Below are 18,515 nucleotides of genomic sequence, written 5' to 3' on the forward strand. Positions count from 1 at the left end.
ACACAGTGGGGACAATTGGCACAGCGGCATGAATGGGCATAGTGGTGACAATTGGCACAGTGGCTGCGTTTGGCATGGCACAGTGGTGACAATTGATGGCACAGTGACCACAATTGATGGCATGGAACAGTGGCTGCATTTCATGGCATAGCACAGTGGCTGCAATTCATGGCATGGCACAGTGGTGACAATTGATGGCACAGTGACCACAATTGATGGCATGGAACAGTGGCTGCATTTCATGGCATGGCACAGTGGTGACAATTGATGGCACAGTGACCACAATTGATGGCATGGAACAGTGGCTGCATTTCATGGCATGGCACAGTGGTGACTATTGATGGCACAGTGACCACAATTGATGGCATGGCACAGTGGCTGCATTTGATGGCATGGTACAGTGGTGACAATTGATGGCACAGTGGCTGCGTTTGATGGCATGGTACAGTGGTGACAATTGATGGCACAGTGGCTGCGTTTGATGACATGGCACAGTGGCTGCGTTTGATGGCATGGCACAGTGGTGCGAATTTTTTTTTTTCTTTGTTTGCGCCCCCCCAAAAATTTTGAGCACCAGCCGCCACTGCTCTGATATCTCTGATACACTTTGGCGGCGTACGGGCGCGAAATTCAAATGGATGAGATGGGGGCGTGTTTTATGTTAAAACGCCGTGCCCCGACGTAAATTAAGTTTTTTCTGAACGGCGCATTTGCGCCGTCCGTGGGTGTATCCCAGTGCGCATGCTCGAAATTAACACGCAACAAGCCAATGCTTACGACGTGAACGTCATTCTACGCAAAGCCCTATTCGCAAACGACGTAAAATTTTCAAAATTCGACGCGGGAACGACGTCTATACCTAACATAGGATACGCCTCATATAGCAGGGGTAACTATATGCCAAAAAAAGCCTTATGGAAACGACGTAAAAAAATGCGCCGGCCAGACGTACGTTCGTGGATCGCCGTATCTAGCTAATTTGCATACTCGACGCAGAAATCGACGGAAACGCCACCTAGCGGCCAGCGTAAAAATGCACCTTAGATCCGACGGCGTACTAAGACGTACGCCAGTCGGATCTAGCACAGCTTCAGGCGTATCTTGTTTTGTGGATACAAAACAAAGATACGCCGGAGCAAACTAGAAGTTTCTCCCTGGTGTGGAGTGTCGTGCTCGCCCCCCCTCCCTTGGACTACGGGAGAGTCAGGACGCTCTCTACATTGCAGATAGAGAAAGGAGCTGTGTCTTAGTGGGCATCCTGACTCTCCTGTAGTCCAAGAGAGGGGGCGAGCACGACACTCCACACCAGGGAGAAAGCCTTGCATTACTGTGTGGAGTTACAGACAGAAGAACAGGAAGTGAGGATTTCTCAGAAGAAATAAGGACATTTAAAAGCAAAATGGAAGGATGAGGTAAGTGAAGGAGGACTGCACTAAGGTAAAGGAAGCTATTTAGGAAAAACATTTTTTACCTTTACAATCCCTTTAAAGAGGAAGTAAACCATGATGGGTGTTACTTCCTCTTTGTTTCCCTACAAAGATAAAGCATAATGGGCTACTATGCATCGCATAGTAGCCCATTATGTGACACCTACCTGTAGGAGAAGCCCGCAATGTCCCCATCTTCCTCGCGAGTAGCGAGCGGCCATTCTTCACCCCTCCTCCTTCCGGGGTCACGAACTCCGGCTCTGTGAGTGGCCGCAGTCAGGTGACATCACTTCCGCGCATGCGCACGATAGCCTCCACTCACGGCATGCCCTTTCTAACTCTGGCGCATGTGCAGAACAAATCCCTTTTCCCTTTCCTGTTCCAAATTCAATCCTAAAATATATGTATGATGCCTGTGCTGTGTCATTTACCCCTCACTATGTTCTAAAAAACATGGAATAACACAATATTTTTTTTTTAAAAGTTCCCATGTCCCCTGTCTTCTCTCCCCCTGTCCGCTTAGGAGTCAGCATTATGACATTCTGTAATACCCAAAATAGGAGCCATTCTGCACATTATATAATCTTTTCACAAAATGGATTAACTAGGTCTTATTTTCGGGGTAGGGCTTATTTTCAGAGAAACAGGGTACATACATTCTTAAAATGCTGTACTTAAAGAAGAAGAAAAAAAAACACACACACACACACACACACACACATATATATGGAGGCTATACTTGGATGCCTATGGAGGCTATACCAAAGATATGTATATGGTGACTAAACGTGGATGGGTATGGAGACTATATACCGAAGATATGTATATGGTGGTAATACTTGGATGTGTATAGAGGTTATACCGAAGATATGTGTATGGTGACTATACTTGGATGTATATGGATGATATACCAAATATATGTACTGTATATGGAAGCTATACTTGAATGCCTATGGAGGCTATACCAAAGATATGTATATGGTGGCGTATGGAGGCTATATACCGAAGATATGTATATGGTGACTATACTTGGATGCGTATGGAGGCTATATACCAAAGATATGTATATGGTGACTATACTTGGATGCGTATGGAGGCTATATACCAAAGATATGTATATGGTGGCGTATGGAGGCTATATAACGAAGATATATGTATGGTGGCGTATGGAGGCTATATAACGAAGATATATGTATGGTGGCGTATGGGGGCTATATACCGAAGATATGTGTATGGTGGTAATACTTGGATGTGTATGGAGGCTATACCGAAGATATGTCTATGGTGGCGTATAGAGGCTATAACAAAGATATGTATATAGTGGCCCAGATTCACAACCGAGATACGACGACGTATCTCCAGATACGCCGTCGTATCTCTGAGTTGCGCCGTCGTATCTATGCGCCTGATTCTTAGAATCAGTTACGCATAGATATCCATTAGATCCGACAGGCGTAAGTCTCTTACGCCGTCGGATCTTAACTGCATTTTTTTTTTGCCCGCTAGGTGGCGCTTCCGTCGAATTCCCCGTTGAGTATGCAAATTAGCTAGATACGCGAATTCCCGAACGTATGCGTGGCCGACGCAGTAAAGTTACGACGTTTACGTTAGGCTTTTCCCGGTGTAAAGTTGCCCCTGCTATATGAGGCGCAGCCAATGTTAAGTATGGCCGTCGTTCCCGCGTCGAAATTTGAAAAAGTTACGTCGTTTGCGTAAGTCGTCCGTGAATGGGGCTGGACGTCATTTACGTTCACGTCGAAACCAATGACGTCCTTGCGGCGTACTTTGGAGCAATGCACACTGGGAAATTCCACGGACGGCGCATGCGCCGTTCCGAAAAAACGTCAATCACGTCGGGTCACAGTAGTTTAGCATAAAACACGCCCCCTGATCCAAATTTGAATTAGGCGGGCTTACGCCGGCCGATTTACGCTACGCCGCCGCAAATTACAGAGCAAGTGCTTTGAGAATACAGCACTTGCCCGTGTAAGTTGCGGAGGCGTAACGTAAATCAGATACGTTACGCCCGCACAATTTTACGCGGCTCTACGTGAATCTGCCCCAGTGACTATACTTGGATGTCTATGGAGTCTATACCAAAGAGATGTATATGGAAGCTATACTTGGATGCGTACCAAAGATATGCATATGGTGACTATACTACGATGCGTACAGAGACTATACCAAAGAGATGTATATAGAGGCTATACTAAAAAAAAAACATGTTGTAACCTCAGGATGAAGAATTTTTGAAATTTTTTGTAGTGCAGACCCTCAAAGACATTTCTAAAACAATGATTATGAACGTGAATATGACATGAAAGTGACTTGCCCTAACTCCAGCTAACACAAGCTGTCCTCTAACCCCGAATCCTAGCAGAATTAAAGTAGTTCTGAAGCTTGACAATTCTTTTAGTCTGAATATATTTTTGTACATTAGCAGAGGAATTGTATTGTGTTTCTTTATTAAACAAATGTTTATAACCACTAACGTGTTTTTTGTTCGCTGCTGCAGCCTCTGAGTTCCTGAGCGCCATTTCCCTGAACTTCTCTTTGCGGAGTGTGCACTCATCACATCAGATAAAGTCTCCCTTGTAATCCCTCCTTGTGACTACATGTCCCATAATTCCACTACACATGTGCGCCCCACCTATTCCTCCTGGACGCCTGTGCATGTTGATGCAGGCCACATAATATCGTTAAATCCACACGGAAGTCAGCAAAAGTAATACAGAAACTACTTTTGGAAAAGTCGGCGTCACACATCCTTTTCAGACGGTGCCATTGCCAGCAATAGCTGCCGATTTGGCATGCGATTTGACATGTCAAATCGCATTGCTAAATCCATGCAATGTGAACCTAGGCTTAGTACACTATCCCTTATTACGTACACACATGTGATTGGTGTTTTGCTATTTAAGCTGTATAACGGAAGAGTGTGTTTGTTATGATTAAGGCTTTTTTCGGCAGAAACACGTTGACGTTTTATAGCTGTATTCCACCCATCTGTTTAACCACTTCCCGACCTCCTCATGTACATATACATCAGCAGAATGGCACGGACAGGCACAAGCACGTACCTGTACGTCCTCTGCTTGACGTGGGTGGGGGGTCCGATCGGGACCCCCCCCCCGGTACATGCGGAGGTCGGGTCCCCTCGGGGAGCGATACGGGACGACGGCGCGGCTATTTGTTTATAGCCGCTCCGTCGCGATCGCTCCCCGGAGCTGAAGAACGGGGAGAGCCGTGTGTAAACACGGCTTCCCCGTGCTTCACTATGGCGGCGCATCGATCGAGTGATCCCCTTTATAGGGGAGACTCGATCGATGACGTCAGTCCTACAGCCACACCCCCCTACACTAGTAAACACATACACAGTGATCCCTAAATGTTACAGCGCCCCCTGTGTTTAACTCCCAAACTGCAACTGTCATTTTCACAATAAAGAATGCAATTTAAATGCATTTTTTGCTGTGAAAATGACAATGGTCCCAAAAATGTGTCAAAATTGTCCGATGTGTCCGCCATAATGTCGCAGTCACGAAAAAAATCGCTGATCGCCACCATTAGTAGTAAAAAAAATAAAAAAAATAAAAATAAAAAAAAACTATCCCCTATTTTGTAAACGCTATAAATTTTGCGCAAACCAACCGATAAACGATTATTGCGATTTTTTTTTACCAAAAATAGGTAGAAGAATACGTATCGGCCTAAACTGAGGAAAAAAAAAATGTTTATATATGTTTTTGGGGGATATTTATTACAGCAAAAAGTAAAAAATATTGCATTTTTTTCAAAATTGTCGCTCTATTTTTGTTTATAGCGCAAAAAATAAAAACCGCATAGGTGATCAAATACCACCAAAAAAAAGCTCTATTTGTGGGGAAAAAAGGACGCCAATTTTGTTTGGGAGCCACGTCGCACGACCGCGCAATTGTCTGTTAAAGCGACGCAGTCCCGAACTGTAAAAACCCCTTGGGTCTTTAGGCTGCATATTGGTCCGGGGCTTAAGTGGTTAATAAAGCCTACAGTTACTGTCATGCACTGTGTTGCTGGCTTTCCGTGTGGATTTGATGTTCTCAAGGCTCGAGCACCGGTAATACAGCTGATTCAATTACACTATTTTGTCAAAAGTATTGGGACACCTGCCTTTACACGCAGATAAAATTTAATGGCATTCCAGTCTTAGGCCCCATACACACGAGAGGATTTATCCGCAGATACGGTCCAGCGGACCGTATCCGCGGATAAATCCTCTCGAGGATTTCAGCAGATTTCTATGCGATGGCGTGTACACACCATCGCATTGAAATCCGCGCTGAAATCCTCTGGCGATGACGTGTCGCGCCGTCGCCGCTATTATGACGCGGCGACGGGCGCGACGCTGTCATATAAGGAATTCCACGCATGCGTCAAATCATTACAACGCGTGCGGGGAATCCCTTTGGACGGATGGATCCGGTGAGTCTGAACAAACGAGCGGATCCATCCGTGGGATCCGATTCCAGCAGATAGATATTCTGTGCATGTCGACAAATATTAATCTGCTGGAATTCGGAAATATCCGCGGATAAATATCCGCCGGAGTGTACACACCATAGAATCTATCCGCAGAAACCCATTCGATGGGATTTATCTGCGGATAGATTCTATCGTGTGTACGGGGCCTTAGTCCGTAGGGTTCAATATTGAATCCTACGGACTAAGACTGGGATGCTATTAATGTTCATGTGCATGTAAAGGCAGGTGTCCCAATACTGTTGACAACAAACTGTATGTGGAGGTTGTAGCACTGCACATTTCATTCATCGGCACATCGTATCGTTGGCTTGGAGTCTCTTTCTTTCAGAAACGTAATTATCATACAGTGGAACCTTGGTTTATGATTAATGCGTTAACGAGCATTTTAAATAACGAGCAACTTTTTTTTTTTAAATACTGACTCGATTTGCGACTGTAGTCTCGCAAAACAAGCTTTTCCGAGTATTTCCGAGGCTCTCCGGTGCCCTCCACCTCTGGCCACATGCGGTATTGCATGCCATAGAAGTCAATGCGGAACAAATTATCTTAGTTTCCATTGAGTTCTATGGGGCAACTCGCTTTGATATGCAAGTACTTTGGATTACAAGCATTCTCCTGGAACGGATTATGCTCGTAATCCGAGGTTCCACTGTAATTATTTACAAAATCATTATATGTACTGTATTTATCGGCGTATACCGCACACTTTTTTCCCCTTAAAATAAGGGGAAAATCGTGGGTGCGCGATATACGCCGATACCCGCTTCCCGCGCTGTGTTTGAACCGTGCCGCCGACATATACCGAGCGCAGTACACCTGGGTACATTCGGCCAGGCTCGGCTCCACTCGCGGTCACGCCCTGTGCCGCCTCCTAGCCTTTATGCGAGAGGAGCCGAGCGTGCCCGAGTGTACTGCACTCGGTATATGTCAGCGGCGGCGTTCAAATACAGCGCGGGAAGCAGGGATCGACTCAGAAACAGCGCGGGAGAAGCGGGGAGGACACCATCAGGGCCGCAGACGGACGCCGGACCGGACAAGGCCGCCGATGGACGCCGGGCAAGACACCAAAACTGTAAGTAATTCATTTTTTTTCCCAGGAATTTCCCTTCTACATTAGGGGTGCGCGCTATACGCCAGTGCGCGCTATAGGCAGATAAATACGGTATTTATATTCAACTAGAATAAGTACCTGAATCCATCTCCCATACGTATTCTCTCATTCCATACACAGTAGACTGGGAAAGGGATGGGCAGCACCTGGAGTCAATCATATATGCATGTTCTGATGGTAAACATGCTGACAGAAGGGGAGAGCCAGGGCCGCCATCAGGGGGGGGGGTACAGGCAGTACACCTGTAAGGGGCCCGGAGGTCCCCAGGGCCCCGGATGGCAACCCCCCCCCTTTTTTTTTTTTTTTATATATTTATTTTAGATTTTTTTTGTTTTTATTAAAGGGCCCAGAGGTCCCCAGGGGCCGGAGGTCCCCAGGGCCCCGAATGTCAACACCCCCTTTTTTTTTAATAAAATTATTTTTTTATATATTTTTTTAATTTATTTTTTATTTTTATTAAAGGGCCCAGAGGTCCCCAGGGCCCCGGATGGCAACCCCCCCTTTTTTTTTTATAAAAAAAATCTTACTTTTATATATATATATTTTTTATTAAAGGGCACAGGGGCCCAGATGGCAACCCCCCCCCCCCTTTTTTTTAATAAATTTTTTTCTATATATATATTTTTTTCTTTTTATTAAAGGGCCCGGCGGCACTCCCCCGCTCCTCAATTTGAGGCGGCAGCACCCCCCCCCCCCCCCGGTTTTCTGCTCCAGGGGGGGCCCATGCCTGAAGCTGTGTAAAGGGCCCCATAATTCCTGATGGCGGCCCTGGGGAGAGCAAAGGAACGAGCTGATCAGCATTCTGCATCGCTTTCACTGCCCAATCAAAGGCTATGGGCCAAGAGATGACCTAGCTATAGTGTTAAAATGCAGTATAGAAATGTTTGGTCTCCTGGCAAGGCTGTGTAAATCTCAAGACTGGACAGACAAATTCAAATCCTTTGTCGGTATTTCAGCTCTGTAATAAGCCGCTTGCCTTGGGTTAAGCATTAGCTAACTTTGTATTCAGGAAAACTCTACATGGACAAATCTCTGAGCATTTCAGCCCAAAATGTATTTGTCAATAACATAAATATATTCAGTTACTATGATGACCTCTATTGAGTGTAAATCACAAAGCTTCAGTACTAACAATAAAATATTTAGCTACCTGTTTAAACTGTACACTGATACCTGACACAGATAGACCTATGTACATATAAATGATGTTCGGATGACGCAAGTATAATCCCCAAATGAATTTACATCGGTGAAAAAATACAACTTGTGGCCACCAGGTGGCAACATTTGACTTCTTATAGTTGAGGATGGTCCCAACGATTCTTTTTAATCAATCTCTTTCATGAGAATAAACCAATTTATATCTTCATTGTAAATATGAGATTATTTGTCTGGATGTGGCTTGTTATCAAGCGATGCAAATAAGTTAATTGCAGCGCATAAATCACAGCATGCAACCGGTCATATTTTGTTGCCTGTTCTTAGCTATGTCAGTCTAAATGAGACGACCAAAGCATCCAACAATCACAGCGCAGTACAACCTGGGCAAGGTAAAGCCCCGTGGAAATCTGCACTTCTACAGCTTAGAAAAAGTCAGCAGGCATAAATCATTAACTATTTCTTTGGTTTTCTTTTATTCTTCGTTAACCACTTAAGACCCGGACCAAAATGCAGCTAAAGGACCTTGCCCCTTTTTGCGATTCGGCACTGCGTCGCTTTAACTGACAATTGCGCGGTCCCAAACAAAATTGGCGTCCTTTTTTTTCCCACAAATAGAGCTTTCTTTTGGTGGTATTTGATCACCTCTGCGGTTTTTATTTTTTGCGCTATAAACAAAAATAGAGCGACAATTTTGAAAAAAATGCAATATTTTTTACTTTTTGCTATAATAAATATCCCCCCAAAATATATAAAAATTTATTTTTTTCCTCAGTTTAGGCCGATACGTATTCTTCTTCCTATTTTTCGTAAAAAAAAATCGCAATAAGCGTTTATCGGTTGGTTTACGCAAAATTTATAGCGTTTACAAAATAGGGGATAGTTTTATTGCATTTTTATTAATTTTTTTTTACTACTAATGGCGGCGATCAGTGATTTTTTTCGTGACTGCGACATTATGGCGGACACTTCGGACAATTATTTTCACAGCAAAAAATGCATTTAAAATGCATTGTTCATTGTGAAAATGACAGTTGCAGTTTGGGAGTTAACCACAAGGGGCGCTGAAGGGGTTATGTTTCACCTAGTGTGTGTTTACAACTGTAGGGGGGTGTGGCTGTAGGTCTGATGTCATCGATTGTGTCTCCCTATAAAAGGGATGACACGATCGATGCAGCCGACACAGTGAAGCACGGGGAAGCCGTGTTTACATACGGCTCTCCCCGTTCTTCAGCTCCGGGGACCGATCGCGAGGGGACGGCTAGAAACGAATAGCCGCGCCCTCATCCCCGACCCCCGACCCATGTCTAGGCAGCGACGTGCGGGCACGTCGTTCTGCCTGTCCGTGCCATTCTGCCGACGTATATGTACATGCGGCGGTCGTTAAGCGGTTAAAAACCAAAAAACATGTCATACTTACCTCCTCTGTGCAGTAGGTTTTGCACAGAGTGGCCCCCGATCCTTCTTATCTGTGGTCCCTCAGCGGCGCTCCTGGCTCCTTCTTGAGTGCCCCATTGGAGAGCCTCTCTCCCTAGGGACACCCGTGCGGGCGCGCTCCTGTGTCCTGCTGCTGAGTCTATTGACACAGACAGCAGGACTCGGCTCTGCCCCCGTCTCCCCCATCATTAGATTTGATTGACAGCAGCAGCAACCAATGGCTGCGCTGCTATCAATCTAACCAATCAGGACCCGAAACACTGGCTGGAGCTGGTGAGTTCAACACTTTGCAAAGTTCACAGTTTATTTGCTTTTAGTTAAGTAACCCCGATGTGATAACTATGTCATTCACTCCTTGGGAGAACATCCTCCAGCTACTGGTCTTGGAGGTCAATGGTTTAATGGGTTGCTTTGACAACACTGAACATAACCATAAAAAAGGTACAGCAGTCCCAATACAAAGGTACAATTCTCCATAGGAGGCTTGCCCAGGTTCTCAGAGCAGACCCACTTTAAAGTGGAGGTTCACCCAAAATATCAATTTTTAACACTAGATTGGGCTTAATTACGGGAAGCAGAATCGGGTGTTTTGATTAAAATCAATGCAGTACTTACCTTTTTTGAGATAGATGTTCTCCCGCCGCTTCCGGGTATGGGCTGCGGGACTGGGCGTTCCTATTTGATTGACAGCCTTCCGACCGTCGCATACATCGCGTCACTAGTTTCCGAAAAGTAGCCGAACGTCGGTGCGCAGGCACCGTATAGCGCCGCACCGACGTTCGGCAACTCGTTACACGCTGTATGCGACCGTCAGAAGGCTGTCAATCAAATAGGAACGCCCAGTCCCGAAGACCATACCCGGAAGCAGCGGGAGAACATCTATCTCAAAAAAGGTAAGTACTGCATTGATTTTAATCAAAACACCCGATTCTGCTTCCCGTAATTAGGCCCAATCTGATGGTGAAATTTTTTTTCCGGGTGAACTCCCGCTTTAAGGCCAGATACCCCTTCTGAATCGCTTTCTATGTACCCTATGCAGTGGCTCCAGAAACAACATCTAACTTCCTATATCCGAACCTTCCCATCCGTATCAGATATTTTAGCTGAACCAATAGGATTCGAGGATATGCTCCTCCAAGCCGATCCTCCAAAGCACGTGGTATCTCAGCTTTATTCCCTCTTTCTGAATGCTTCTTACCCTGATCTCCCACCCTACACGAGGGCTTGGGAAAAAGGATTATGACACTCTGGGGTTGACTTACTAAAGGCAAATAGAGTGTGCATTTTGCGCAAAAGCTCTGCTGACTTCTATCATCCAATAATGTGCAAGCAAAAATGCTGTTTTTTTTTTTTTTTCATTTTCTTTGCATATGATTGGATATTTTTTGCAAAATGAAACTTTAACTAATTTTCTAAACTCTATAGCAACTGCACTTGCAGAGGGCAACTGCACTTTGCAAAGTGCACAGTAATTTTCCCTTTAGTAAATCAACCCCACTGTCCATCATTGACTGGTAAAAATGTTTTATCCTGACGCACAAACTCTCTCTGGCCACTAAAACTCAAGAAAAAGGGTTCAAATTGGTGACGAGATGGTATAGATCAGTGGTTCTCAACCTTTTAGTGCCGTGGTCCCTTGATAAAATATCCCAAGTTGTGGGGACTCCTAACAGTAAAATGATTTTTGTAGCGTGGGTTATCGGCACCCAAGGCAAGACAAGTAATTTGCGCTCTCTGAGTCCCTTCCACTCGTACAGTATTAAAACCTCATACGGTACATTTTAGGATGTATCACTCTTTCTCTGTGCTCTCCTTTCTTTTCCTTTTATCTCTCGCTATCCTAATTTCTTGTTTTCCCCATCTCTCTCTCTAGCCTTCTCTCTTGTTTTTTTTCTCTTATTCGTTCTCTCCCTTTTTCTTCCTCCCCCTCTTTTGTATTGTTTTTTTTTATTCCTTCTGTTACTCCTTGGTGGGGGGGAAAAGGATGACTGGCAGTGCTGGCAGGGAGTTGGGATGAGTGGCAGTGCTGGTAGGGGGAATGGGATGAGTGGCAGTGCTGGGGGGAGTTCTGATCAGCCAACTTGGGTGCTCTTGATCAAGGTCATCTGCTGATCTGAGAACTATAGCGGGGACTTTTAATGGCAACTATAATCATTCACAGGTAGTGTAACTCATACGGGCACTCATAGTTACGGCGGCGCAGCGTTTCGTATTTACGCTACGCCGCCGTAACTTACAGGAGCAAGTGCTGTATTCACAAAGCACTTGCTCCGTAATTCACGGCGGCGTAGCGTAAAAGGGGCCGGCGTAAGCGCGCGTAATTCAAATGTGGAAGGGGGGCGTGTTTTATTTAAATTTTTCATGACCCAACGTGATTGACGTTTTGCATGCGCCGTCCGTGTACATATCCCAGTGTGCATTGCTTCCAAGTACGGCGCAACGACGTATTCGTTTTGACGTGAACGTAATTTACGTCCAGCCCTATTCGCAAACGACTTACGCAAACAACGTAAAAAATTAAAATTTCGAAGCGGAAACGACGTCCATACTTAACATTGGCTGCGCCTCCTAATAGCAGAAACAACGTTACACCGGAAAAGCCTTAACGCAAACGACGTAAAAAATGAACGCCGGGCGCACGTACGTTTGTGAATCGGCGTAAGTAGGCAATTTGCATACTCTACGCTGAAAACTACGGGAGCGCCACCTAGCGGCCAGCGTCAGAATGCACCCTAAGATATGACGGCGTAAGAGACTTATGCCAGTCGTATCTTAGCCTACAGTCGGCGTATCTAGCTTTCTGAATACAGAAAGTAGATACGCCGGCGCAACTTAGCAATTACGCGGCGTATCTATGGATACGCCGGCGTAATTGCTCTCTGAATCTACCCCATTGTGTCTCTGACTTCGTGAAATCTCGTAGAAGTGACACCTATGCTGAAATCAGGAGAGGTCTCCTCCATCCCCTCCCACTTCACATTCCTCACCAGTCAGCTGACGTCTAGTCTCTGCCCCCCAGAACAGCCGTGGACTCCAGGAACAGCCCAACTGGGTGGCCACAGGCTCCAGAGACTCCACAGGCTCCAGAGACAGCCCTGCTGGGCAGCTGCAAAAAGGCTGGGAGAGTGGTGCGGGCTTCAGGAACAGCCCAGGATTTGGTGACCCCTGGCAAATCATCATTTGACCCCCGAGGGGTTGAGAACCACTGGTATAGATGCATCATTTCAACTCACAACACCTGATACCTGTTGGCGGTGTCTAAGCTCCAGGGGTACCATGCTCCGTGTTTGATGGGAGTGCGGCAAGTGCCCTCCCATAGAGAAGTTCTGGCTTCAGATCTTCCTATTATACTGCAAACTAATGGCGACCTCTCTCTCTCCTACACCTGAGGTATCTCTCTTATCCATGCTCCCAATAACATTAAAGTTCAGTAAAAAAGGTGTATTGCGTCATTTTTTGGCTGTGGCAAGAACAGGGATTCCACGTTATTGGAGATCGGTGAGTGTACCTTCCATGGGGGAATGGGCTACTGGAGTAGGCCGTATTAGGGACCTTCAACGTCTGTTGGCTGAGGAATCTAATAAGAACGGACTGTTCTCTCTCACTTGGACTTCATGGTCTGTGTTCCGTTACTCATCGGACTTCACCTCCTGGGCAGAGAGCGGCCTAGGCAACACCACCTCGTGACCATGTTAGAGCTATTCCTGTTCCTAATCTTTCTGCTTCCCCTTCTTTATCTTAACTCCTTCTCCTCTATGTATAAACGTACCCCTCTGAATCCATTAAACACTCCTGAGGCAAAATATGATTCTGAGGCCCCGTACACGCGACCGAACATGTCCGCTGAAACTGGTCCGCGGCCAGTTTTCCGGCCAAGCGGACAGGTTTCCAGCAGACAAAAGTTTCTTAGCACGCTAAGAAACTTGTCCGCTGGAAACATGTCCGTCGGACATGTCCGATGGTTAGTACGACTCATCGGACATGTCCACTGGTTATGACATATAACCAGCGGCCCGAAATCCCGCGCATGCGTCGAATTGACGCATGCGTGGAAGCATTGAACTTCCATGTCAGAGAACGTCGGTGTCTTCTATGTCACCGCGTTCTCTGTCCGCGGGGATTTTGGTCTGATGGTGTGTACACACATCAGGCCAAAAGCTCCCAGCAGACTTGCCAGCTGAAAACGGTCCGCGGACCGTTTTCAGCGGACATGTCTGCTCGTGTGTACAAGGCCTCACAGTTAACTCTACAGCATAACAAGTTTTTAGCAGTGGCGGCTGGTGCTCAAAATTATGTGAACTGCATGCAATGGCAAAAACACACATGTATCTTTACTTATAGTGTGTACCCCACTTGTACAAAATCCATCCTCCAAACCCCTCTGGGGTCAAATCCTTGACAGGTCTGTGAGATGCTAAAGAGAAAACGGAAACTTACCTCTGGGCAGGCATTCCAGCCCCTCATTAACAAGGAGGAAATCGGCTTTGGGATGGAGTATCCTATTGGCGGTCTAATGTGATGGTATGCCATGTCGGCAGCGGCTGCAGCTAAAAGGATGGTAGAGAGGTGATTAGTCCTCAGGACTGAAGGAACACAGAGAAAGGCAAATACATCAAAACATTTAGTAGTAGTTGTTGCGATCTATTGGTATAAAGAGACCCAATTGCCAGACCATTCAATTCAACAGGAATCTTCCCATAAAATTATATTTGCATTCAAAAGGGTTGATTTACTAAAACTGGGGCAGCTCTGCACAGAGTACAAATTCTGGGGCAGCTCTGCACAGAAGCCAATCAGCTTCAATTATTTTTTTTTTGTCAAAGCGTAATTGAACAAGCTGAAAGTAGAAACCGATTGGCTACCATGCACAGCTGAACCAGAATTTGCATTCTCCAGTTTTAGTAAATCAACCCCCAATTGTATTTTATACATGGTATTTACCTGTAAAAGACTCTCAAGTGAAAACATCTAAAAGCCCCAAGACTGTTGATGTGTGCCACCACTTGGATGTGATGTCAGCAGCCCCAGCGGACTCACTAAAGTGACACTCTATTGCAGTGGTCTTCAAACTGCAGCCCAGGGGCTGGATGTGGCCCTTTTCTTGCCTTTTTCTGGCCCTTGGGGCACTATTCCTTTCACTGACACCAACGGCAGGGGGACTGAATCCTTCCCTCCCATTGACACCGATGATGGTGCACTATTCCTTCCCTTGATACCAACAATGAGTCAATATTCCTCCCTCAAATACCAATGGTGGGGCATTGTTTACTCCCATAGAACCAGGGCATTTTCTACTCTCACTGGCCACAGTCCAGCTGCCTCAAAGACTGAAGAACAGTGAACCAGCCCTTTATTTATAAAGTTTGGAGACCCCTAGTCTATAGTATTGCCCTTCACTCCACCCCCAGCAGTTGCATAAAAGGTTATGTAAGGTGGTGAGGGGCAGAGAAGCTGGGCCAGCACAGATAGTAATTAGACACTCAAAGAAGAGAAAAGCCCTATGACATGTGTAGCACTACCCCCGGAGGAGCTGCTGGTTGTTTTGGGTGGCACATTTACCTTGTGGCTCTTCCGAATTCCTAGGGGTGAATGGTGCACTTAGTTGGAGCAAAGGAATGTCCGCAACAGGTGCTCTTTGCTGGGCTCTTTATTACCCAGCCGGGTAAAAACAATAAAACTTGTGGTGAGGAAAGTAAAGTTGAAGGAAGAAAGGAGAACAGCAAACTCAGGCGTGATGATAGGGAAACAGTCCTGCTCCCAAGCGTAACACTTCTCTGCGCCACTCCTGCTTGAGTGGAATTAGTGTACCCGGGCAGGCCTCTCACACTGAACTGGCAGCCGGAGTATCACTCGGACATTTGTAGGATAAAGTCCCTGCCACAGACCCTCCTTAGTGAACTTGAACTTGAGGAAAAGTCTCTGCCACAGACCCTCCTTGGTGAACGTCAGGGAGCCACCTCTGCCACAGGCCCTCTCTGATTGTAGTTACGGAGGAGATCCCCCTTAGGTGAATTATGCCTGGATCTCCTTCTTTACGTCACCCAGGTACCGACTGACAGGTGATCAATCCTTCAGTGTCTGGCTACCTTGATCCCCGGTGGTTTGTCGAGGCCCTTTTGGACCGCCAGCCTCTCAATGGCGCTCCTCAGAGGAACTCCCCACCGAACAGCACTACCGCTTGGGATCCTCAAAGGTGGGAACCCAGTCACTCACTGGGTCCCCGTCGCTGCTCAAATGTTTCAGGCCAACATGACCCCGGAACCAGGAGCACCGCGTTGCACGCACGACCTGGCCAGGTAGGCCATAACGCTGGGGCGCCGTGATGTGGCCACCCTAAAGGTGGGTACCACACTGGACGAAGGAGAACCCAGAACCAATGGCGTCTGCCCCATGCACAGCGAGGCCAAACCCTCCTGATTGGCTGCTGGGGAAGAGCACCCAAATCTTGACTCCACTGCTGCCACCTACTGCACAGGGGTGGGAAGAAAACCCCAGCACAACAGAATGAGCCCACAGTACGGCCAAGCTGAGACAAAGACCCTGTTTTGAACATAACAATTTGGATCACAGTTTAACTACATTCTGATCTCCCCCTAAATTTAAATAGCACCGGTACTTAAAGTAACCAGGCGCTACACATGTAAGAAGGGAGGGGGTTGTGTTAGGGAATTGACTCTTCCTAAAGTAGCCACATTTTCGCGCAAGCTCGAAGGCACCTTGCAAATCAAAGAAAACTGGAAAAGTGGCATTTAAAATATTTGAGTTTTCTGTGTGTAGCGCCCCCTTACTTTCAGTTAGTGGGGAATGGGAGAGTTATTTTGCTCCCATTCATAATTTGCTAATTTTGGGCTGCTGTCATTCCTGAACTGTCCTGTAGGTCAGTGTGCGTTTCAGGGGTACCGATCCCACCCCTGGGCAACAGTTGGCGCTAGAGGGGTTCTGGCAGAGCCGCCTTTTCCCAGCAGCCAATTAGAGGGGTTTTTCCCTGGCGGGGCATGCTGGGGGAGAGTATATCTGTGGCAGACGCCATTTTTGTTGGTTCTTCGCGGGTTCCTGGTGCGACACCCACCTTTAGGGTGTGTGCATCCAACAGACCCCGGCGATATGGCCTACCAGGCCGGGGTTGCATGCTACGCGGAGCTCCATGTTGCTGAAAGGGGCCCCAGTGACTCGCTGGGTCCCCGGCTCTATTGAAGAGATCCCAAGCTATGTGCTGAACGGTGGGGAATTGGCTCAAGGAGAACCCAGAGGCAGGTTATCTGAGGGGCTTGAACGAACCATCGGGGATCTGGTGACCGGGACATTGACAGGTACACTTCAACTGTCACCCGATGACCCTGACTTGATTTACTGGGAGGATTCGCTCAATCCATTCAACTCATCCAAGTTCTAGACCTGTGGCAGAAGTCCCTTGAGCCAGGCCTGTGGCAGAGGCCTGTTCCTCCCAGCAACCTTAAAGTAGCGCTTCGGCTGCCAAACTCGTGGCAGGAGTCTGTCCGGGGGCACTTCACCCACTCTGGCTAGAGTGGCGACGAACTGTATCTACTACTACTGAGAGCAGGATTGCTCGCTTCATATCCAGGCCTGATACTGCAAAGTTCTCTATTGCTTCATCAACCTTTTCTCTCTACCTCATGTTGATGTTGGTCATGTTGGGCCGAGAATAAAGCATTCAGAAAACCTTTATTTATTGTCTGGACATTCGCTCACTATCCTACTCATCAACTTCACCCCTAGACAACGGTAAGAGGTAACTTAAATACGCCGATCCCAAAACACCCAGCGGCTCCTGAGGGGGTAGCGCTACATGTGCATTTTTTTTTATTTGGTGACAGGGCACTTGCGTGAATCTAGAATTGAGGTTCAATTAAAAAATTATTACAGAGGCAGGCTGTTTACAATAGTAACGTGTTTTAGGGGCAGTAGCTTTGCCCTCTTCATCAGGGCTTGTAATATGACACAAGTAACCTTTATGGCTGCCCGACACATATATGTTGTGGCAAAAGGGTGGGCTTTAGTGCCCAAGCGCTTATATTTATGTGCTGAGAACTCACTCACTGTGCATTCCCAGCACAAAGCCTAAGCTGTCAAAGACAGTTCTCAGTCTTGGCTAAAAATCGGTAGCTGGCAGGACTGACTTCCGATCATTTGACCGATGTCATGTGATCACCAATCCTCCCCACTCGGTTTAAAGGGACGGGAAGGGTTAAACAATGTATAACATAGTAGAAGTATTGTTATAACAGTGCCCAGAAGCGATTCAGTTCGCATGCGCCGCGCTTTATAAGTTTTTCATTCATTCATTCATTCATGTAGGTCTGCTCATCATCTATCAGCTAGAACCAGCTGCTGTCCAAACCTACAAACACTGATCTAAAAAGGATTTTACTACTGAGCTGGTATACATCAATTCAAGCCCTGGTGGAAGCTGGCAGAGCCAAAGTCCTTAAAACGCATTGGTTTTGTAAACAATTTTTTGGAATTAGTCTGCATTTACACTCAAATATTATGGTGTGGCATTTCAATGCTAGGCTCACTCGTCCCTATCACAACTCAAGGTGATTCTTTGGCATGCAGATTCAGATCCAATCAATTCTCTATATCTGCATGACCACCATACTATTGGATAATAACAATGATATATAATAGACAAAAAAAACTCAGGGTTCCAGTGCTATTAAGCCTTTTTCCCCCTCCCTTGGACTACGGGAGAGATAAGACGCTCTCTACATTGCAGATAGAGAAAGGAGCTGTGTGTTAGTGGGCGTCCTGACTCTTCTGCAGGGCCGTCTTTAATATGGTTTGGGCCCAGGGCAAACATTTTTTTTGGGCCCCCCTCCAGCTTATTTTGGGCCTGGCTG

General features: G+C 46.5%; 1 protein-coding gene across 1 annotated transcript in view; it reads right to left on the minus strand.

Annotated features, from left to right (window-relative positions):
- The window catches only part of TNNI3K (TNNI3 interacting kinase), a 313,510-nt gene that overhangs the window by 94,649 nt on the left and 200,346 nt on the right, over positions 1 to 18,515 (minus strand). Inside the window, exon 21 of the mRNA XM_040360696.1 lies at positions 14,092 to 14,201. Within this exon, the coding sequence (XP_040216630.1) occupies positions 14,092 to 14,201 (110 nt within the window). The remainder of the gene's footprint in view (positions 1 to 14,091; positions 14,202 to 18,515) is intronic.

This window comes from Rana temporaria, chromosome 7 (genome assembly GCF_905171775.1).
Source record: "Rana temporaria chromosome 7, aRanTem1.1, whole genome shotgun sequence".
NCBI classification, from domain to species: Eukaryota; Metazoa; Chordata; class Amphibia; order Anura; family Ranidae; genus Rana; species Rana temporaria.